Below are 23,792 nucleotides of genomic sequence, written 5' to 3'. Positions count from 1 at the left end.
TTGTGTCCAAATTATGAAAAAAAAAACAAACAAAAAAAACAAAAACAAAACAAAACATGTTAGATCATAACAGAGATTATTATAAGCCAAATGCCGTGATCATAACTAGCTATGCACTAATCGATATTGTTACACAAGAGATTATTAGAAGCCCATGTATTTAAAGCCTTAGACATTCAGGCTATGTTTGGTTTGAAGGAAAAGGTAGGGAAACCTATACTTTTTCCTTGTATAGGTTTTCCTTCCTTTCCCTACTTTTTCCTCCAAACCAAACACAAGCTTCATGCCCAATTTCATTGTCATGAAACCTACTTTGACCTTTCTTGAAGAACTGGTGAAATGAAAGCCTTCGTAAGGAATGACATACATTTTTTTAATATTAGCCTCTCAGTTTGGAAGGAGTAAAAATACAAATATGTACCGTACAAATACATACAAAATGCAAGGTTTTGCACTCTACAAATTTGTATTTGTATTCCTTACAAACTGAGCTTGAAAAGAGTACAAATACAAATATGTAAAATGCAAATACATACAAAATAATTCAAATTATAAGGTTTTGCACTGTACATATTTATATTCGTACTCCTTCCAAATTGAACCTTTAGCTGAATTTAGAAGGAGTACAAATGCAAATATGTACAATATAAATACATACAAAATAATACAAACTACAAGGTTTTGCACTCTATGTATTTATATTTGTACTCCTTCCAAACTCAACCTGACTCAGTTTTGAAAAAATACAAATACAAAAATATAGAGTGCAAATATATACAAAATATAAGATTTTGTATTCTACATATTATACTCCTTCCAAACCTAGGGGCTCATTTTGAAAGGAGTGCAAATACAAATATATATTATACAAATACATATGAAATAATACAAAATGCAAAGTTTTTCACTCTACAAATTTGTATTTATACTCCTTCTAAACTCTCAAATATCCTCTAAAACCAAAGTCAGGGTTTAAACGGATCGAATCAAATCAAATATAGGAAAATCCAAATTCGATTGTTTATATTTAAATTCGAATCAGATATAATCCATTGAATTTATATCAAAACGAAATCCAATTCGGATTATAATTGAATATTATTAATAAAATAAAATAAAAATAACCAACATACTATATTATCAATAAAATGAAATAAATTGACTTTAATATCATATTTATTTTTTTTAATAATATTATATTTCATTAAGAAAATGAATTGAAAATAAATTCCATGAAACTTTAACTTACAAAGTAAAAACTTGAAACCATTATCGGATCGGATAGGGGTGGATCTCTATTCGATCCAATTATAAACGGATCGAAACCCGTAAATAATTGGACAGTACGTGTATCTCCGGTTTGCTCGTTATTACACGTTTCGCACAACCAGCTTACCAACAAGGCAACAACGATTGGCAGTACTATTCTCTCTCTCTCTCTCTCTCTCTCTCTCTCTCTCTCTCTCCTTATCTTTAAATGATTTGATGGGACGGCGCGTGTTTTGAGGCCAAGCGAAGCGTACCATCCATCCATGGCTCTGTGCATCGGCACTGGTGGTGTATGCCGCAGCGGCACCACTACCGGCCTACCTTTTCAGCGTAAGACGCTTCTCCCATTTCCGTCTAACATCTCATACTCTTCCTCCTCTAGGAGGAAGAGAAACGCTCACATAGTCTGTGCCAGAAAGATCTCCTCCCGCACGGGAAGGTTCGATAGCAAAAACAAGAAGAGCGGCGGACTCACCACCACTAGAGAAGAAGACGTTGGACAGAAAAAAGAAGGTGGGGTGATTGAAGATGATGTTGACGATACCACCAGCAACAGTACGGTGGATGTCGATGATGGGTACTTTTTGCCGGAGCTTCCGGGCGATAAGCCGGATTTCTGGGAGGGACCTCAGTGGGATGCTCTTGGCTTCTTCGTTCAGTATATGTGGGCTTTCGGTATCGTTTTCGCGGTATTTCTCTTCAATATGTTTTCCCCTTTCTATTTATTAGTTCATGAATGATTTATTTTTCTGTTTGTAGTAGAGCTAACTTGATAGATTTATGGTTTTTCTGTAAAGTAGCTCATTAGGTGCTGTGATTCCAGAGAGTTTTACTGAATTGGCATGGTTCTGTCTGAGAATTTATGAGTTGAATCTGTCTCTCCTATTTCTACTTCTGCTACCTTGTTGATTTTGATGTTGATGTTAATCTTTATGTGGACTGAATGAATGATCTTAGAAACATAAATGAACAATGTCAGCACTAGCTTTCTTAATGCATATAAAAATTAAAAATATAATTCTCCTCTTAATGAAACCATAGATATTCATTTCGGTATGATTGCCAATTACACAAGGTCCATCCTAGTGGGTTTGGCCATGACAAGAGTCATTTTGGCCATTATATTTCTTTCGTGTCAATATTGCAGGCTATGGTGTTGAAAGATTCTTCAGTTTGGGAATTACATTCTTGGGCCGTGACAACATAAGCAGTCATGTGAGCATCGCAGAGCCCCATGTTAACAAAAGCTCTGTGGCTGAACTATACACCAGCCCGTGCCAGTGCCGAGAATTGTATGAACATTGTGATCCTGAAAATATTCCGTATACTTAAAAAGGTGTTCCATGAAGGTTGTTGTGCGCAACCATGAGTTCTAATACCAATCTTGGGTGTCTATCAGCTTCGAATAAATCACTGCAGAGAACCAAATAGAAAGTAGAGAAGCACAGAGAAAACAGTGATTCAGTGGTTCGTAAGGAGTTCCATGAAGGATGTTGTATGCATCAATGACCTCTGATACCAACTGTGGGGAGTATATTTTCTCCGCAGAAAACCACAACAAAGAAAAATACCAAGAAAATAGAGAAGCACAGAGAAAACAATAATATAAGTGGTTCGTAAGGTGTTCCATGAAGGATATTGTGTGCATAAATGAGCTCTGACACCAATTGTGGGAACCCACCAGCTTCAATTCTATCACTTGAGAGAACCACAACAAAGAAAAATACCAAGAAGTAGAGGAACACAGAGAATAGAGAATAGTGCAAGATTCCATGTGGTTTTAATCCATAAACCAACTCCTAACCCTTATCTCTCTCAAGCATCAAAAAACATGCCTCCAAAAACCCAAAACCGTATAATACCACTTAGGCAAACTAATCCCTACCACCTTATATGAAATATCCTTGCACAATTCAATGATTCAATCTTTCATTGAACAATGACCATCCTACAAGACTGTCCACCTCCACTGCTCCACCACATTAGTTTTAGCCTTCTATATATATGATACTATATTCCTGTTCTAAATATTGTAGGAAACTGCCTTTGGAAACCCCGTAACACCGCAATTTTCCTTTTTGGAAGTTAAACAAAACAAGAAAAATTCCAACAACAGCTGCAAGTAGTGCCCTATTAAATGTGTGCTATTGTTGCACAAGCCTCACTAGGGGATTTAGAGAAGACAGGCTTGATTGGAGAGATGGAGATATGTCTCAAAGTAAGGTGGTAAATCCTAGTGGGTTCAGGGCTGGATATTACATAGCTCGGTTCTAGTTCTGTTAAGTGCTTATTTGATTTCTCTGCACCCATCTCAGCACAATGGACTTTCAAACCTCGCTTAGAAGGTAGCACTGAGACATCTTAGTGCTGGATGTTATCACCACTCATCAGCAGCATCAATGGTCTCTCCTATTTACTGACTCACAAGGTAAGGGAACTGATCATGCATTGATTAAGGCAGAAGGTTTAAGACAGAAACCATCCCAATTCCTAAACATGCCTAATGACCAAGATGCCCATTATCATGATTCTGTATAAACCTTGATCATCACTACCATGTCCTCACCTACAGACATGAAATCACTTGAGCAATATCCTACTTATTACCTACTACCATATGACAATGAGAAATTTTTAGGAAATTCCATATAAATAAAAAATTATAGCAAGAGCAAACAAGGAAGATAGGAAAAACAGAACAAAATTTCATATTAAATAAAGTCATTAGGCAGCATAAATAGTAGATCTGGGTAGACTTTGATAAGAGCTGTGGCCTGAATATCATTAACAACAGAAGTCCCACATATCCTCAATGCATAGACAGAGCACAGCTCCACAACGGAAGCCACATGAAATACATCACTTCAAACTGAAATTTGATGGAAGCAGCATAGATTATGCAGGTCCTTTTGGTTTTGAAAGGGTATTTAGAGACTGTTATGGAACAATAGTTGGCCTCTACTCGGGCCTAATGGGACATGACTCTACCAAAGCATGGCTGGAAGATGTACTTAAAGAGTCAAGGCTAGAAAAACCATTAAACTTCAACAATTTGGTAGTGGAAGGTGATTCAAGAGTTGTGGTGGGATGGCTGAATTGTGGAAATCAGATCCCTTTGGCAGCACTGAAACACTATGAAAGAAATACAGGATTTAGGGAGGCGTAGAATCATAGAATGCAAATGGGTATGCAGATCAGCCAACAATTGATGCATTGTCAAGACAAGAAGTAAACAGAGAACAACTGTTTTGGGGACATGTAATGACCTAGTGATGTAGGGTTTGGGGTTAGGTGGCTATGTCAGCATATACAACAGGGTTCAGGGGTGTTCTCCAATGTGTATTGTTTTTCTTGTTGTGAGTTCCAAAAAAAAACAAATCGAAACCATCTGTTTTGAAACAAATTGGTTCTTAAAAAAAACACAGAAAACATGTTCCTGGTTGTATGTATTTTTTGTTTAATGTGTTCTTCATTTTCTGGTTTAAAGAACATGTTTTCATCTGGTTATTCAATAACATGCTTCATTAATCATATAATGTCAAAAGCACAAGAGCCATTACTTTGATGTTACAAAAACATGAATTGTTTCTAAAAACAAAACTAACTTATTTTTGCTTTTCAAAACAAAAAAGAAAAAGTTCAAAAACATATTTTTTTGCTGATGTGGCAATTTCAAAAACAAATGAAAACAAAAATATTCACATTGTAGCACTCCCTATTTCGAAGCATTGGTGGTCCTCCATGGTTCCATTTGTTCTAGAGTGTAACTCTGAAAATTTATTTTATTTTATTTGTTAATAATTAAAGAAAGATTTTATTCAAAGAGTAAAAGAAAAGAAGCACATTCCAAATACCAACTTCTCCCTACATGTCAAGGATGATGGCATTCCACCTATCACAAAAATGAGAAAAACAGAGCCTTTTCAAAGCCCCAAAAATTGACACATTGACCCCAGTGATCACCTGAGGCCCATGCTATTTTCCATAAAAAATGTTTTTCTTTCCATATACACCAGCATACAGAAAAAATAGCAAATTCCATGCAATTTTCCCTCCTCTGTTGTAACCTTTTTCTGGCCAAGCTTGAACAGGACTCCAGATCATAAGGAATGACTATTAGCATCTAATGAACTTGAAGAAGTGCCACCATAAAGAGGGAGAGAGGAACTACAATGGATGAGAAGATGGTTGTCTGACTAAGGAAGAAGCACGAAGAACAAAATGATTATTCAACACCTTGGATTCAATATCTTCAATATATTCTCATGGATGACTCTTTTATTGCTAGTTTCTTGATTTAGTGCTAGATTTTCTAGTTGATGTTGCACTTTGAGCCTCTATGTTGGTGCCTTATATTTAAGCAGTGTGTTTCATTCAAAACTGTTTGATAGAAAACATGACATCTTTTAGTCCCACTGGCATGATACTCACCAAGGCTGATTTTTTTTCCAAGTCAATATGACATCAAACTTTTTTTGCAGGCCAACGTCCATGAATTTAATAGGTATTATTAGATTACCATCATTGCCCCTCATGGCTTATATGAATTTAACTTTTTGCCTTTTTGTATTAAAAAGGATAATGTTCATGGGTATATGTTTATACATTTTTCTTAATTTAGATTCTTGAAGGTAGGCTCCAATTCTGTATATTGCTGCATGAATGTTTTTTAGGTTCATCCCATCAATTTACATTTGAACAGGCAATATAAAAATGATGTCCTACAGAATGGATTTGTGGGTAATAATTTCCTTTTTTCTTTTCAGCTAATTGCATGTGGCATTGCCGTGGCTACATATAATGAAGGGGCAACAGATTTTAAGCAGACTCCCGTGTACAAGGAATCAATCCAGTCTCGAGAATTGTTGGAAGAACCTGAAGCATCCAATTCGGATGTATTTGAGGCCAATCCAACTGAAGAGGCTCCTAGTTTGGAATAGCCACTTTAAGTTGTGTCTGGGCAAGAACAGGGCATTTACCACCAGATCATGACTATATTTTTAAACCAGAAGATTGACATGCAATGTGTCCCACGTTCAGTAAGGTAATTACACTGTTTCACACTGTAATTTTCTCCTTTTTTTTTCTTATTTGTATTTTATTGTATGAGTTCTCGATACAGAATATATTTCTTTATGAGCATTTGAATGTAGCGATGGATCTCAGAATAGGTGGTTAGGTGTATCAGGACATCCAAGTTGGGGTGCAACTTGGATGGGCTTGGGTTGGGAAGTTGTTACAATTTGAGGGGGTGCGGTCTAAAAGCCTGAGACCAATGCAATGTAAAAATTCTTTAAATTGAGTACCTAACTTGCACCCCTACATCTAGGGCTCTGATATCTGACCTATCGTGCCCTATATTTGGTTTACATGCAAAGGTGCTCATACCACTACCTATGGGTCATTTATTGTGAATTTCTTGTTCGGAAAATTTTCTTGATTGGATGATCCTGCTTTTCTGTCTATTCTCCTAAAGCAAAAGTTATTCTGCTTCTGTGATCAACCATTTACATTTAAAGATCTTTCGTAATGTAATTTCTGACTTTCTGAGGGTGGACCTTGGCGCAACGGTTTGGTTGCTCCATTGTGACCTAGGTGACCAGGGTTCAAATCTTGGAGACAGCCTCTGTATGTGCAGGGGTAAGACTGCATACATCTGTCCCTCCACAGACCACGCATTGGCGGGAGCCTCATGCACTGGGCTGCCTTTTTGTAATGTAATTTCTAGCTGCCAAAAACGTCAGGCTGGTGGATAAACCATTCGCCTGAATCAACATTTTACTAATGTAAGGTGATGTGCTAGTTCATCGATCAAGTTATGGTTCTCAAATGTTCAACAAGTGCACAATGGTAAGGCAGGGATAGATGTGTGTGTGTGTGAAGAAACAGGGAAAAGAAAATGGTTGATTGGAACTTAGAAGTAGCATATGGCTTTCTGCAAAAAGAGTGATTGCACAGAACATGAATCTGTAATATCAATTTCGTTGCTTTACACCCATTAGGAGTTGATTATGCATCATAAACACGTTAGGAATGACCAAATCTCTCAATAGATATTCCATATTCTGTTTTTTCTTCGTACATAATTTCTACTTCCGAAAGTAGGAACCCATACACATATAATACTCTGTTATAAAGAATGAGAAATATTATTTGTTTGTGTGGCTTTGTGATTCCATGTGAATGAGAAGGTTTCGTCCCATAGTAAATCTTCGTGGCATGTTATGCATGTCATTGTGTTGTGACTGGTGCATGCAAGGAGTGGAAGCACTCTATGGGTCCAACCTAAGTTGTAGAATTATGCAGGCAATTGCAATTTTAACAAAAACTGGTCTGTTAAAGGAGTGCATTTGTTTGCAGTGCAAATATAAATGTCCATGGAAATGTGAGCTTGGTTCAGTTTTGCATAGATAAATTTTGCATTTTTGCCAAACTGTTTTTGGTTGTGATGATTATAAGCAGAAATTCCAATTGAATCCACTTCTACATTTGACCAACTTTGAGTGCAAACATATTTTGAAAGTTGTGATAGCTATCATTTTCGGTCATAAGTCATAACTATATTCTTACCAAGTGCTTCTAAAACTGAACGAGGAACCAGATTGCATATATGTATTGATATTTGCACTACAAAAAAATACAAGAAAAGTGCAAAATTTGATCAGGTACATCACTTGATAGGAAGCAAATTATCCTCGGTAAAAGTGTCTATATGTGAGAAACTTTTGTTCTGATCACAATCTTGTTGACTACTGTTTTCTTATTCCGCAAAATCATACCCAGTTACCCACCATCTATATTTTATATCAAACATACCCTTTATCGAAATACAATGCCATCCATGAATTGGGTATTAGCTCTACCAATCCAAACGATCCTAAGAAATGTATATTATTTCAATATTGGAAATCCATAGTAATACCACCTCAACCAATCATGCACCTTGTCTGTTCTTGGTATATATCTGTGCCAAGAATCATTCCAAATTTCTATATTCTAATCAAAAGACCACTCTAATGAGAAGTAACTCAGAACTTCCATCAACAGAAAAGCTGTGGCAGCCAATACAACTGAATCTCCTCCAGCCTTCGACTTTGTTCCACTATTCCGTACAAACCCAGATACGGTGTTGTTCGACCTTGGTGGCAATGAAATCGTCGGAGAATCTGAAATTGCATCAAGAAAGAATAAAAACAAGGCAATATTTATTTGTACGTTATCTAATTTGTAACTATCTCGTGGGGTCTCTGTCAAAGTGTGAAAATGAAATATAAACTTTGATCCATAAACCATCTGTTATGTGAACATTTTTTTGTTCCGTCTTTCATTTTCTGACCTCTTCCAAGTTAGAATACAGACAAGATGGTTACAATAATCCAACCGAATCAGCATTTCGTTTGCATTAAACGAGTCCGTATCTGCTCCATAGTGCCACGTTCCACTGCGTATTGAAAACATTTTCCATACTTGCATGTTATTATTTATAAGAGATGTTATCAATACATGGATGTGGCTGTGAGAGGTCGGTGTAAGGAGCGCTGTGAAGAGCAGATTCTACTTCGCATTAAATGCCTGTGAAAAAGAGGTGGAATCTGTTCCACACACAGAGCGCCTCACAACAACTTCACAGGCATACCAGTGGGATGTGCCTGTGAGGTCGATGTGAGGCGCCATGTGTGAAGAGCAGATCTGGTCTCCTGTGGAAAATGGTAGGTTTCACCTGGCCAATCAACTTGATGGATACAACATACAAGCTTTATGAATAAGCAATTTAGATCGGCATATAAACATTGAAAATCAGAACCCATAATCATATACCAGCAACAGTTGAAGAATTTGATGAGTTTGTTCCACGAGAAACTTGAGACTGAGGCGGGCTGGAAGGCACAGTAAACCCTTCAGTAAACCAAAAAAAGATAATCGATGTATTAGATCAGAGAATCTTTTTTTATAGGAAAACATAAAGTTGAGAAGGGAAAACGAGTTTTGGGACGTTGCTGATATAGAGATTGGGATATTGATGTTCAGACTTTAGAGCAGTGGTACCTGGGCAGGAAGAGAAGTTGACCTGGAAGTTGCAAAGGTCGGGCAGCTGCAGAACAAGCGTCTTGTTAACAGGGAAAGAGCTCATGGTAGTGTCATTGAGCAAGACGCAGAAGCAGCTGGGTTGTTGATTATAGAAGCCAATGAGGTTGGCACAACAAGACTGCACTGGTGAAGCGGCCGATCCCTGCACGAACGGTGCACAAGGGGCGAGCTGTAGCAGATGAGACCCACATTCCGCCATGTCGGGGCCTGATGTGGAAGAACCAGAGTCTTGGGCTAAAACAGAGGATAAGGTAAACAAAATGAGAAACAGGATGGGAAGAGCAGTCATGGTGTCTCCAGCTGAACGAGACTGAAGGTGTTTGTTTGCTGTGCGTGTGGAGTGAGAAGTTGGGTTCACTAAATAGATGCAGAAGATGCATTATTTGAGTGTGAGCTGCTGCACACTTGCTGCGTGTTATTCTGCACGCGCTTCTCATTCCCTCTCCCTCTCCCTCTCTCTCCATGTATAACGAACCTGCTTACTGAAATTACTAGTTTTTCCTTGCATGCATAACAGATTTATTCCACCAATCATCTTCTTTCACTGCAGATACAAGTGTATCGGTTCCTTCTCCGTCTGTCTTGAAGTTGAGACCTTATCCAATCTGTTTGGCTCCATTCCGATTGTTTGATTGGGCGGAATTGGAAATTTGAAATCCCATTCTCATTCTGGTGGAATGGCAATCCCTCTCCCTCCCCTGAGAGTGAGAATTCAGCCAATTCTGATTCCTATTCTAATTCCAGTCTGAACCAAACAGGTGAGACAAATAGACCATTCCAGAAAAGAATTCTGTTTCTGTTTTTTACTCACACTATGAACCAAACGGGTCCTAAATCTTACAGTATTCTCTCCTTACTCTTATTTATTTCACTGAGCTCCTATTTCATGTAAAGAAGTCTATAGTCATATCTAGCATCAACAGGAAATAAATAGACCATTCCAGAATTCAGCCAATTCTGATTCCTATTCTAATTCCAGTCTGAACCAAACAGGTGAGACAAATAGACCATTCCAGAAAAGAATTCTGTTTCTGTTTTTTACTCACACTATGAACCAAACGGGTCCTAAATCTTACAGTATTCTCTCCTTACTCTTATTTATTTCACTGAGCTCCTATTTCATGTAAAGAAGTCTATAGTCATATCTAGCATCAACAGGAAAACCCAAGGTTACATGTCCAGAATAAGCTGTGATTAATTGCTGGTACACAAATTTCAAAGATTACTAATCTGACAGTAATATTAGAGAAGGTAAAACAGAATATTTTTAGATATGTGGTGTAAGATGGAATTATAACTTGTAAGGGATGCATTATAATGAATTTACACTTTTACCATTTTAAGGAAGCCCTAAAGGTTTAATTTAGGACAAAAATAAAAAACTAGTATTTTTGGGATGTTGAGGATGACAGGTGTTTGGTCATAAGTTACGATGTACCATATCTACGGTGTTCAAAATATTTGTGTTGAATCCATTGAAATATTGGATACGGTTGGATCCATTGAAATATTTGACCACGCTCTAATCCTGCATGGGAATTGTTTGTGCTAGTGTTTTCGATCCACAACAAACTGATCAACCTGTCACCTGGCAGGTCCGTTTTACGGTTATATTGTTGACTCAGTCATTAATTTAATGATCCAGACCATTGAAGCTTTAAAACATGTGGCCCAGTTAATGGGTCACAGGTGAAATATCAGTTTTCTTTTTCTTATATTTTTAGTCATTTCCATCATTAATAACAATATATTACATTTTTTTGTTTAATACGGTGAACAATGATATATTTTTTATAGAAAAAGTTTTGTACTTTTTATGATTTTTTTTGTATTTTTTCTATTAATTATTTAATTATAATATAATGAATTGGCCTATTTAACCCAGACGGTTGAACACTGACTCATATAAAAGCGGTTCTGTTTTTTAATCTGTTTTAGAAAAACATAGTCTATGTGCTAGAATAAAAGCAATTCTTTAGTTTGTAGGAGCTGAAGGATTCATTAAAAGTTTTTCCATTCTAATTTGCAGAAATTGATAGTTTTTTTTAATGCCACAAGATCTATTGCAAACACTTCTGGTCAATGTTGTCAAAATCTTACAATTTACCATACAATTCACTATTTGGGTCATGAATCTCATGGGTTTCAATTCAAATCTTATGTACAAATCCTTTCCTGCAAAAAAAACTTGCGATTTTTATTTGAATCTTACAATTTTTATGATTCAAATAAATTCAATTAAGAATTAGTTCATTACTTTATTATATTTTTGTTTATATTTAGTTTTGTCAAGGGAGATTTTTTTTAAAGCCCTTACTACAAAAGATTTATTTACAGTATTTAAGACTATAAATTAAATTTATTTTCCATCATATGTAGGTTAAAGAGTCATTATGTGGATTTGTTTGACTTTCAAGTCAAATTTGATTATATGTTCTTAAGCTTCTATTGTATAAGTGGTAAATTCTATTATTTTAGGTACATATATGGTATATATAGATTAGAAATAGGGTATAGTCACTTTCCTATATATATTTAGCCTTTTAATATATCTATATTTAATTTCTTGACAATTTATAAAATAAAATAAAATAATCTTACAATTTATAATATGATTCACAATTTGATTCGATTCAACTTTCTCTACAATTTATCATACGATTATGATTTTCAAAACATTGCTTGTGATTGATTACCTATCTTAGTTTACACACTTGTGTTAATAATAGCATATCACTATCCTTTTTAATAGGGTAAATTTTCTTGCCTAAAATGTAATGGTAATCTTTTTTATTTTCAGTGTTTTGTTTTGATTTATTTTTTAATGGGGCTACGCGATGGGGTTAAGTCAGTTAGTCCATGCCCATCATCTTAACCCTCCAACCTTAGTGATAGTGAGATTTGATTCTAGATTTTGCTACAACAAGTCATAGATCTTACCAACCGAGCCACCATCAATTGGTAAATGATATATAAAATCCTCCATCAGGTCTCTCTACAAGCCACATGCAAACTGAAAAAGCAAGGTAAACCATTCCTAGTTAGTTGCCAACATTGTTTAAGATACAAAAATCCAACTAATTGTCAGTTTCTTTTCCATACTACTCTCGTCATATTTCATAAATACTAGTAGAATGGCCCGTGCGATGCACGGGGAATTTAAACCAATGAATGATTAACCATTACCAGGTATAGAACTTACTAAGTTGGGTGTGATCACTTAGGTTGATTCTTGATTGGTTGTGTTAGCATCAATTTGTTTGATTATTGAAGTTTTGACCCAAAATGAAACTAAACTTTAATTTCTTTAATCCTAATTGAGCAGGACTGACAACGTTAAGAAAACAGAATTAACTTAAAACATGATTAATGATTCCACTTAATATATAATGTAAATGTAAATATATAAAAGTATGCAAAAAGTGTAAATAGGTACTGTAATTGATGCATTTGTATTTAGTTTGTTACTGTAGTTGTATATGCATAAGGAGGCAAATAAATTAACAAAAGGTTAAGAAACTACCGCGTGCAAGTAATTCCAATAAGAGCAATCCCTCCACAATAACTTGTATGAACCATGTGAATAACTTGTATTTGGGAAAGAAAATGAAAAATAAGACAACTGTGTGATATGTTTCCTTTAAATTAAGGAAAGCAAAAATAATAAACAAAAGAAAAAGAAACTTCAATGTATTTTTATTGAAAAATTTGTATTGCCATCATTCTAGAGCAAAAGGTTAAAGAGCCTAGATCATATAAATTGTGTTCAATATGCAGAAATCATATGACCCACTGTCACATGGGGCCAAAAACATGAAAGAAATGAGTCCAAACTTTTCAATAATTAAAGTTTAATATTAACATTGCAAAAAGGGAATGGTGCCCTCTATAGACCAACATATCTGCTTTGTCCATAGGATTTATTTCTAACCCATGTTTGTATGGGCTTAATCCAATAGATAATATATATAAAGGGGAAAAGAAAAGAAATTGAGGAATGACCAACATTAGATAACATTACCAGGACTCAATTAAGTTAAGAAAATCTCAAGATATGGCACAGTTATGAGCTTAAGTTTAATTCAAAATTCAGCTTTCATGATAATTTTAGTTCATACTAATTTTCATGATATTTTAGTTCATACTAACTTTAATTCTAAATATCATGATATTTTATTTCAGCTCCACGGTTCTCTACTTTCTATGCTTTACTTCTGGCCTGAAAAATTGGCCAATCTGGACTAATAGCACAAAAGAGTAGCGTATAAATAAATTCCATTCAAAAAAAATTAAAACAATACATTAACTAAACAATCTAGAGTGCAAAGAACTGAAGTTCAAACATACTTTAATTCAAAATTCAGTTTTCATGATATTTTAGTTCATACTAATTTTCATTATATTTTAATCCAATAGTTTTAAATTGTCATATGATGAGTGCAATTTCAGTTGTTGAGTGATGGGAGGGAGGGCTAGATGTTCAGGTTCCACATTTTGTGGTGATAAATCAGAAATCTTTATGGGTAAAAACATACCAGAAACATAACAAGGCAAGAATATTAGAGGTGATAAAATCATTAACCGGTAAAAAGTAATAAAATCATTAAACACTCCAGTTGTTATAAGTTATTTTGTGTCATTTTTTGTTTCAATTTGTTCATAGATCTATCATCTATTAGTTGAACTAATGTTGTCTTGCTGCTGGGCTGGCTAGGAAGTGATAGCTTAGTGAAATCACAACACTGTAGCATCATGAGGGAGATAATGGCTGTAAAGGGATCTGCATTGCAGTTTTAATTGGGTAGCAAGAATAGCCAATGCAATGACAGATGCATTGGCTAAACAAAGGGATAAATAAACAAGATCTGTTCTGGGTGCAAGTTGGGTATATATAATGTATATCAACCTTATGTTAGGAAAAGCTTGTATATTTGCAAAACCCGGGGTAAGAGTGATTTTTGAATTCCGTCTTTTTATGGAATTGGGTCATAGGGACTGGATTTTGAGTATTGGGTATTGGGTCTGTCCTTCTTTCTCTCCACAGCTTCATCCATTTCTCCAAATACAGGTCTCTCTCTCTCTCTCCCTTTGAGCTGAGCCGATAGTTATAATGGTGTCACTTCTGGTTCAGGATGTGCAGATGGAACTATGCAGAACTGAATAGCTTGGGATAGGATTTAATTTCTTGGTTATTTCAAGGTGAATTGATAATGGTGTAAGCAATCTTTGATTATTTGTTTTTGTTAGGTCTAGAAAGAGTGGTAATCAGCTTGTTTGTGAAAATAAACCGAGATGCTCGTCTTGGTAGTTTATTACTGAAACAATTAGCTTTTAAATTTGTTATTATTAATTTCATGTAAAAAAGGCTTAATAGTTACAAAAATTTGAAATGAATTTACATATAAAATGCATATGGGATATACATCAATAATGAGTAAGCATTTACATATTCTTTCTCTTTCAGAGATTTTTTTTGTTCAATTTTCTTTTTGAGAGAATTTGTTTACATTTAAAAACAGTATAATATAATTTCCATTTAAACTAATTATTTAATTAAAATAAAAATAAGGAACAGCATATTGAAGAAATGAGGGTGTTCGCCCAACATCTACTTGTCCCCTTTGCTTCAGGCATTTTAACAGGGGAAAAGATTGGAAATAAGAAATCAGGGAGGGGTAGGATGCCCAAAATCTATTTGTCCCATTCGCTTCAATCATTTTAAGAGGGGAGAGGGGATAGAATTGGAAATAAAAAATCAGAGGGATAGAATTGAAACTATAAAATCAGGGTATTTGGACAATGGATAATTCGTCCATTTCTCTTTTTTATAATGGGTAAGATAGGATCCCTTATCTCATTTTCTCATGTGACATGATAATGTGAGGATAAGAATATTTTGATAAGCTATCAAGACCAAGCTGACTAGCTTCATTATTTCCCCCATTCCCTAAAATAATAATAATCATAAAAGCATAGGAATCATAATGCAAGAGAACTCTAAAATCAAATCATTAAAAAACTATCTCGATGATCGAAATTTGATACTTCAATAAGGTAGCTTCTTCTTCTTTTTTTCTTCTTCAAGTTTGGGCCATGAAAGGGAGTAGTCTCCTTCAAGTAAAGAAAAAGCAAAAGGGCATATAGCCCTACGAAGTATCTATTGATGTGCATGCTAACGAATTTGTTGATGGCCATACCAATGGGGATGACACTGCGAATGTTACATGTTAGGTGCATGCATGGATCACACTCCACTCAGCAGGTTGATGGTGAAAAGGAGTCGACCTCTAGTCAATGAGGTGGTGTAGTTGAGGACAATGTGATGGTTCAGGAGATCAATTCAAACCCTAAACAAATCTAAGGGGAGAAGGTGACCCCAGTTGAATCTAACAACATGAGCTTTTGGATGAAGAATTACACAAGGTGGAATCACTTGATATTATGGAATAATTGAGAAGGTTCAGTGACATCATTCAAAGACATCTTGATATTATGCAGGGCATTGCTTCAAGACATCAAAGCAAATTAAGAAGTGCAATCTGTTACTTTAGGCACGGAAGATCTATCATCAAACTCAAGAAATGCAAGCTAAATCTGTTGATATAGAGCCAAAAAAAAATATAATGAGAGCCCTGATAATAATGAAGCAGAGGCTGCCCTAACGACCAAGGATTCATAACAGTGAGGAAAAAGAAGAATTGTAATTTGTAAATCTAATGAAGAACTAATGTCAACCATTCAACCGGTTCATAGATCTTTAGACTGTGTTTGGAAACAATGCAAATAAGTGTGAATGTAAATATGTAGAGTGTAAAACGGTTTATATAAATTGCAAAATTGGTTTAGTTTTGCACTGAAAATTAACTTCTTACCAAATAGATTTTTAGCTGTAATGGATGCAAACATGAATTCCAATAAAGTATTTTTTTTTTTTATCAAAAGCCCACTTGAATGTAAATTTACTTCTTTTTTTATTGATATATTTTTACATCTTTTTATCAATGTAAATATGCTTGGTCTGTCATTTGTCAATACATAAATGTAATGTTTCCAAATACAAACAAAAATAAACAAGAATGCAAATTTACCCCGGGATTTACACTCCATTTGTATTATTTCCAAATGCGGTCTTAATGCCAAATAAAGGCTATCACCCCTTGTATTCAATTTGAAATTATGTTTCCTTTTGGCTTCCTTCAGGAGTTTGTGCTCTTTTCGTATTGGTTTTCTGGAGGGGTAAGGTCTATGATCCCCCCAAAGTTTGAAGATTAAATTAATTTACGCATTTTGGTGCTCGAAACAACTTTTTTATGGTTCCCATCAGATCCTCAAGACATCTAATTGCTAGCTGTGGAACAGAATCTGCATTTGCAATGAACTTAAATGTGTCAGATGGTTAAGTCATTGTTTTTGGCCAATCAAAATATGGTCTGTTTGGTTCACAGTTGGAATCAGAATCGAAATCCCTATTGAAACTTGAATGATCTATTCCCTGTCTATTTGGTTCTGATTGGATTTAGAACCAAAATCAGAATTGGCTGGAATGGTTCTCATTCCCAAAGGGAGGGATGACTATTCACTCAAATGGAGGAATGCCATTCCATCATAAATATATAAGAATTGGATTCTAATTCCGCCCAACCAAACAGTAGGAATGAAAATGGATCATTCCGATTCCAGATTCCTCTTCCTGCATACCAAACAGACCCTAAATGTAAATGTGTATTGACTGTAGTCCTCCCACTTTAGTCTTCCAACCTTGTATTTCATACATCGGAGATAGTTTTTCAATAAATAAATTTCTTTGTTTCATTAAAAATGGACATTTCTTATAAAAAAATAGATGTTTAATTTCTTTGTTTCATTAAAAAGAGAGAAGCAAAATCTGGACAAATTTATGGACTGTTTCATGTCTAAGGACCAAGGTACAGATCAGCAAGCCTCAATTCCTCTCTGCCATAATAGTTTAGTTTAGATACAAATGGTTAAATTGGCCCTTAACTAAACTTGAAACTAAAATTGAATCACATGATGGTTCACGGAACGTTCCCAGAACATTCCAGGAACAGAAAAACAACGTATTCTCTGCTCCCTCCAAGACCAGAAACATTCCATTGGAACGTTGCCAAATTAATTCCACCTTATTGATTGAAATTTGTTGCTAGAATGATCATTATAAAACCAAACTTGATGGTTATCTTTGATAGCTGAAAATGGATCATTCTCATTCCTCCTTTTGTCTATGTGACTTGACATTCATGGCATTTCCAGCTTATAAGCTCTAACCCATGTGACAGAAAGAGAACCCTTGTTCTCGCCCATCCTTAGGCCGGGAAAAAAGAAAGCAAGAAAACAAGATTTAAGACATCGTCCAAAAGCAAAATGGCCACACAGAGCAAGGTGTACAGCTGTTGGACTGCAATAAACACATGGCCTATAGCAAAATTTCCGGTACGGCTATTCTTCAGACAAGCTGGTCCCTGGGAGTGGAACTGTGGACTAATGACTTATGGCCACAGCACAGCTTGAAGGGGAAGTTGGTCTTCTAAGGAACCTCTCTGCAATAATGTTGAATCGGGAAAAGCAAGCAAACAAGGTATTTAAACGATTAATTGTGGGGGCTACTAGCTAGTGAAGAATCTTTGTCAATTAATTAACAGACTTTTTCGCTTTATGTTACGTTGTCATTGCGTCTTCTATAGCTATCAAGCATCCATCCCTTTGATGTCCAACGACAACAACGACAGTGACTGAGGCTGCACCAGAGATGGGAGTGGATTAATCAACACAGCCCAATCTGTTCAGGGATCACTTTATTACCCACCCTTCTCTCCTGGTAGGTAGGTTGAGATCCAACCTGCAACCTCAAGCCACAGCACAGTGCAATGCAGCCTTGAATTTATGCTTTTATTGTTCAAGTAATTGGTCTTGCGGAGCAAAGAATCAGAAAGTGCAGGATGTCACTGGTTGCTTGGGCTAAGAAGGAGCTCTCTAGGCGTCGGATCTACAAGCCTAAAAGCCTACTGCCTCCCCGCACTAGTTTAGCGTCTGCTGAATCCTTAACCACGCCTTTTGTTAGTACTCTCTCTCTCTCTCTCTCTCTCTCTCAGTGTGTGTGGTGTGTGTGAGAAACTGGTTTTGGTGGCTCATGCCTCCTCTGCTGTTTGAAGTTTTCTGAGCGAAAATGGTGGTGGTGGTGTTGAGAGCAGGTCCAAGAAGTTGTTATCTCAGCAGACATAAGATGCACCAACTGCCAGAAGAGGATAGCCCACATGATTTCGAAGATGGAGGGTAAATTTCTATGGACTTTACTTTCAAGAATTCATAGATAGTCCAGGTAGAACATGAATTGGTTAGTCACAGGACTGCCTTGCCTTGTGTAATGAGTCTGTCTAACAGATCTCTTATACCAAACAAGTAGCCCGATCTAATAACTCCAGCCTTTCATCAGGGAGTGGCTTATACTGAACTAATTAAGAGAAACTGTGATCAGAAACTGTAAATTATCAGAGAATTCTACCCAACAACACTGTACAACCTTTGATTGCAAATCTTGCACACAAAGGATGAAAATTTTACTATCTTGGCCTGCAACATTTACAGATTATATTGCTTCCATGGTATCCTTATCATGAATTAGGTTTCTGTACCATAGAATTTGCGATATCGTCCCCAAGAGAACAAGGAATTCTACCTCACCTCTATTTGCTTTTCATTGTAACTGTAGCAAAAGCGAGAGAGCTAGTGGTCCTAGCAGTGTAGTGCCCTGACAATACTTCAGCAAAACTTGAACAGTTCATGTAACAAATACAGTAAATTACATTATTGTTCTGCACATAAAGGCTACTTTAAGCGTCATACTTTAAAGCAAATGAGTAATGTCGGTATGTGATTATTGGAATAGCAAAACACTTTTGAACAGTCCAATTATATTGCACATAAAGGTCTCTTATGTAGGTTTACTAACTTACTCAACAAATGTCTTTCCTCCCTTAGGCCATTTGCACTCCTCTACATTTACACTAGTGCAAATGAATTTTGGACTGCAAAAAACTGAGTTACTGAGCCTTAAGTAGTAACATTTGGCCATTATTGTCGTTCATCCTCACTTGTACAAAACCAGAGAAGATCAGGATCCAGTAACTGAGCTCTTTACTCCAAGATTCCCCAAATGATAATATATATCAAACTAATTGCAATATGTTTTGTACACTATAATAGTTAGATTCATTTGGTTGCATGTAAGATGAAGGCATTGTTTGGTTGCACTGCAAACGGCTGCATTCCTTGTGATTTTCCCTATACAAGTCACTTTCCAAATAAGAAGTCTTAAAACACTCATATATTTCCTAATTTCTTGGGTTTTTATTCAAGTTAAATGAAACTCCAGGAAAATTAAGAACAAGATTCATTTTCTGACTATTCAATAAATGGACAGTTCTATCTTAATTACTTGAATTGAGGATTGAAACGTGTATTACACCATTTGATAGGGGTCTAAGAATGGTATATCACCTAACATTCAAACATAACAATAACTAGTTTTCCTCCCCAAAATAAGTCTGTTACAATTAGGGGAACCATGGATGAGGACCATCGGACCTGTACTAGGAGGAATATGGTTCACTTGTTTTTCCTTTCCTTTTTCTTGTCCTTTTCAGGGGGGACCGACTCAGTGGAGGTGGACGTCTTAAAGAAGAAGGTGACATTCACCTGCAGATCAGAAAGACAAGCAGGTGATGCCTTTGGTGATCCACGTCAAACAGGCAGATAGTTCTCTTCTCCTCTTGCTCATCACATCTCAAGTTGTGGCCATTAGCTAGTTGGTATTGATAAGGTCTCTACCCTCTAGTTGGTTGTGACTTGCGATCATCAGGGTTGCGGGGGGGATTCATGGGCCATAGAGAAGGGGCTGATGGGCTAGCTCCATTAAGCCAGAAAAAAAAAATGTCGGTAGAATGATTACGAAATTTTGTATTTTGTATCGAGATGGGGCTGATGGGCTATCTCCATTTTGTAGCTCCATGAAGCCGGAAAAAATAAAATAAAATAAATGTTGGTAGAATGAATTACGAAATTTTGTATTTTGTATCTTCAACTGTCAAACTACCTTACAAGAACACAGTAAATTTTGCTTCATAATTCCAATTTCTAACGAATTTTTATCGTCCATATTTTATCCTAACTTCATTTGACATTTAGGCTGAGTTTGGAAGGAGACAAGGAGTACAAATGCAAATATGTAAAGTGCAAAACCTTATATTTTGTATTATTTTGCATGTATTTATGTTGTATATATTTGCATTTATACTATTTTCAAACCGAGCCTTATGAACCTTTAACTATAGGCGATTGAATCTACAAATACGTTTGCTAAGTTGTCAATTGGATGGGATCAATTGAAACAAAGAAATCTGTGAACCTCAAACAGTTTCGAATATCAAAAACTCTACCCTTCAATATCCCCACAAACTGATGGTTGATCAGTTAATAAATTCTATAGCTTAGGGCTGTTTATCAAACCGATGAAACCAACCAAACCAATCAACCCAACCCAATTCAACCCTAATTAGTAGTTAGTCAATATTTTAGTATTTTCAGTCTGCTTAGGTTCAGCTATTATGCTAATCCGAGAGGTCAGATTCGTTTTGGTTTAGCTGTGTGTGAACTGACCAAAATCCACCCGACCCATATATATATATATATTAAAATTTAAATTTTTTAATATGAAAAAGTAGAATTTTTTATATGTTTTTTAGTTTAAAATATTTTATATTATAAATTTAAATTTTTTAGATATAACTTTTTAATAATATTATTGTAATTCTAAATTTAATTTTTTAATTAAAATCTTTTAAACCAATCGATCAAACAATAAATTAACCTAAACCGATCAACCCAAATTAGTCAATTTTTAATAATGGTTTATCTATTTTGAATGACCAATTTCCCAATCTGACCAAATTGATTCGGTTGGTCAAACAAACTAAAACCAAATGTTCAAATCAAAGTATCAAACTGACCCATAAACACCCTACTCTGGCTGATTGTAGAGGAGAGTTTGGTAGGTATCAAATTACATTCACCAGGGCAGGGGAGGGGAGGGGGTTATAAGCAAGGGCACTTGGGATTTGCCGTAATCATGGGTGAATATGCCATGCAGTTTTCCATATACATAGTGTTGTACATAATCAATCAGGGATCACGGGTGAGCATGTCAGTGTTCTGTACACATAGGTGTAGGACCCATGTATACGGAACATTGACATATTCATCCATGATTGGTCATGTAGCTGTTTATACACCGCATGGCGAGCGGTAGATACGGACTCTAAGTCCACCAAATGACGGGTTTTTTTATTAATCGGGTCAATCGGGTCGGGCTAACATTATTCAATCTTAACCCCCGTCATCTTCATCAGATCCATGGACGTAGGTGGGTAGAGACTAGAGAGAGATGCTTTGCCTAACAGAAATAGGCAGATAAGCATGTAGAAACAAGGAGGAGATGCTTTGCCCCTGCAGTTCAACTAAGATAATGAGCAAAACAATTGCAAAATGCAAAGTAGTAATGCCTTCCTCTCCACTCTTCAACAGAATCAGATTCCTCCTCAATACAAAAAGAAGAATCCTCCAAACACCAACTCAACAGATACAACATTAACTACCACCCCATGCACCTTTTTCTTCTCAAATTCCACTTTTCCCTTTTCGATCCACTTTTCCAAAATTGAATCCACCACTCATCATCCCCGGAACCCACATCGCCAACTTGCCAGCTTCATGTCAGAAAGGGCAAGTTGAAGTTCCCCATTTGTCTCTTCCTTTCCGAATTTCTTTCTCTGAAATAGTAGACAGCTTCTGTTCTTTTCTTTCATCTGAGAAAAATGTAAGTATTTGGATATGAAGGCTCTGAATTCTGAATATCTGATGGGTGTTTCATTCTACCTGCAACTTTGCAGTTTGTCATGGTGATGAGGATAAACATTGACTGCAACGGTTGTTACAGAAAAGTAAGGAGAGCCCTTCTCAATTTGCAAGGTGAGACCCTTTTCAAAAGGATCAATGAATTAATATTCTACAAACCACTGGGTTACATTCTAGGTCAGGTCTCGAGTCTCACAAAAGCGATTTATGTTTCTTTTGTTTGTTTCTGATTGAAGAGCTGGATGCACATCTAATAGAGAAGAAGCAGTGCAGGGTCACCATCTGTGGGAGATTCGTTCCCCAAGATGTGGCGATAAGGTTGAGGAAAAAGACGAACCGCAGAGTCGAAATCATGGAAATTCATGAATTTGGCAACAATGAAGATATTAATCTTAAGCCCTTGATTACTACATAGCAATTAGGGTTGTAAATATTACTTGTAGATTTAGAAGCACGAGCTTGAAAGTTGAAAGTTAAAAAGGAAGAAATCTATTGTTTGCACCAGTTCTCTCATTTCTGATGGGTGGCAAAATGTACCAAATTACCCGGGTGGCCCCGATGTACCTGGCCCCATTTAGAAGGTCTGAGCCCACACATTTTGGACCCGAGCATAATTAGGTCCAAAAATATTGGACTAGACAAAATTTTATATATATATGCAGGTAATGAATTTTATATGTTTCAATAGGATTCTGTCAATTTCAGCACCTGGAACCATCTATTTTATAGTTGAACAAGGCAATGGACAGGACCAGAATTAGGCCTGTAAACGGATTGGATTCATCTAAATCCGAGTTCGATTCGACAGGCTGTTAGTTGCATCTGACTTCAATCTCAAATCCGATCGCATGTAGGGAATCCGAGTTCGAATTTGATCGGATTTTTCGGATTTCAGATTTTAATCTGACTTCATTTTCATTTTCATCTCATTTCAAATTAGAAATCTGAATTCAGAGTTTCAGACTGTTTATGAATCCATATCCCCTTTGGTCAATGAAGGCTTGGACCAAGTGACGCGGGAAATTATTCGCCGATGGGAGATATCATTAGGAAGGTCAAGATGGATAAGAACCATGCATTTGACTTTCAACTAACATTTCTATATTTTCTTGTAAATATGGTCTGTAAAAATTAAGAGAAGTATTCTAGATTTTAGGATGATGAATGAAACTCATAGAGCCAACAAGAAAAGTTCATCCTACAATAAAACAGGACCAAACTAACAAAAAGAAGAGAGGGGAACAACGAGAATGAAGAAAACCTTGGCCGAAAAAAAAAACGGAACGACGACAGCGAGAGTCTTGTTCTTGTTGGTTGTTGCAGAGAGCGAGAGTTGAGAGAGGAGAGAAGGACAACTCAACAAGGCGAGTCAGGCGATGATGAGAGAGAAGAAAACCTGGGCTGAGAAGTGAGAAGAAAATGTCTAATGAGGATTGAGGAACAGGTTTCTTCATTTACGCCTAAGAGATTTTATTTATTCCATTTATTTATAAAAAGTATACAAAATA

The 23,792-nt window shown here is 36.1% G+C and overlaps 3 protein-coding genes and 1 non-coding gene across 5 annotated transcripts; 3 read left to right on the top strand and 1 right to left on the bottom strand.

Annotated features, from left to right (window-relative positions):
• Positions 1-1,487: 1,487 nt before the first annotated feature.
• Positions 1,488-6,591, top strand: LOC104602981 (AT-rich interactive domain protein). Its single transcript, XM_010266861.3, has 2 exons — positions 1,488-1,958; positions 6,036-6,591. The coding sequence occupies exons 1-2, from the start codon at positions 1,533-1,535 to the stop codon at positions 6,207-6,209; spliced, it is 600 nt and encodes a 199-aa protein (XP_010265163.1). The 5' UTR covers positions 1,488-1,532; the 3' UTR covers positions 6,210-6,591.
• LOC104602982 (non-specific lipid transfer protein GPI-anchored 10) lies at positions 6,347-10,098 on the bottom strand. 2 transcript variants are annotated; one of them, XM_010266862.3, is made up of 3 exons: positions 9,316-10,087; positions 9,088-9,165; positions 6,347-8,435 (listed from the first exon to the last, which is right to left on the bottom strand). In XM_010266862.3, the coding sequence occupies exons 1-3, from the start codon at positions 9,644-9,646 to the stop codon at positions 8,266-8,268; spliced, it is 579 nt and encodes a 192-aa protein (XP_010265164.1). In that variant the 5' UTR covers positions 9,647-10,087; the 3' UTR covers positions 6,347-8,265. The 2 variants fall into 2 exon arrangements, with proteins under 2 accessions (XP_010265164.1, XP_088742516.1); XM_088886390.1 differs by lacking the exon at positions 6,347-8,435 and adding an exon at positions 8,477-9,001 and having other exon boundaries at positions 9,316-10,098.
• Positions 10,099-17,810: 7,712 nt separating this feature from the next.
• On the top strand, positions 17,811-20,496 carry LOC104602983 (uncharacterized). The gene is made up of 4 exons (XR_736137.3): positions 17,811-17,953; positions 18,060-18,431; positions 18,567-18,648; positions 20,019-20,496. It is a non-coding gene; the product is annotated as an uncharacterized LOC104602983 (transcript).
• Positions 20,497-21,867: 1,371 nt separating this feature from the next.
• Positions 21,868-22,977, top strand: LOC104602984 (Copper transport protein family). Its single transcript, XM_088902603.1, has 3 exons — positions 21,868-22,152; positions 22,320-22,398; positions 22,521-22,977. Exons 1-3 carry the CDS (start codon positions 21,916-21,918, stop codon positions 22,697-22,699), a joined length of 495 nt encoding a protein of 164 aa, XP_088758729.1. The 5' UTR covers positions 21,868-21,915; the 3' UTR covers positions 22,700-22,977.
• The last annotated feature ends 815 nt before the right edge of the window (positions 22,978-23,792 follow it).

This window comes from Nelumbo nucifera, chromosome 4 (assembly GCF_055504915.1).
Source record: "Nelumbo nucifera cultivar China Antique chromosome 4, China Antique-T2T, whole genome shotgun sequence".
Classification (NCBI taxonomy): Eukaryota; Viridiplantae; Streptophyta; class Magnoliopsida; order Proteales; family Nelumbonaceae; genus Nelumbo; species Nelumbo nucifera.
The sequence above is the reverse complement of the archived record's forward strand: the minus strand, read 5'-3'. Positions and strand labels throughout refer to the sequence as shown.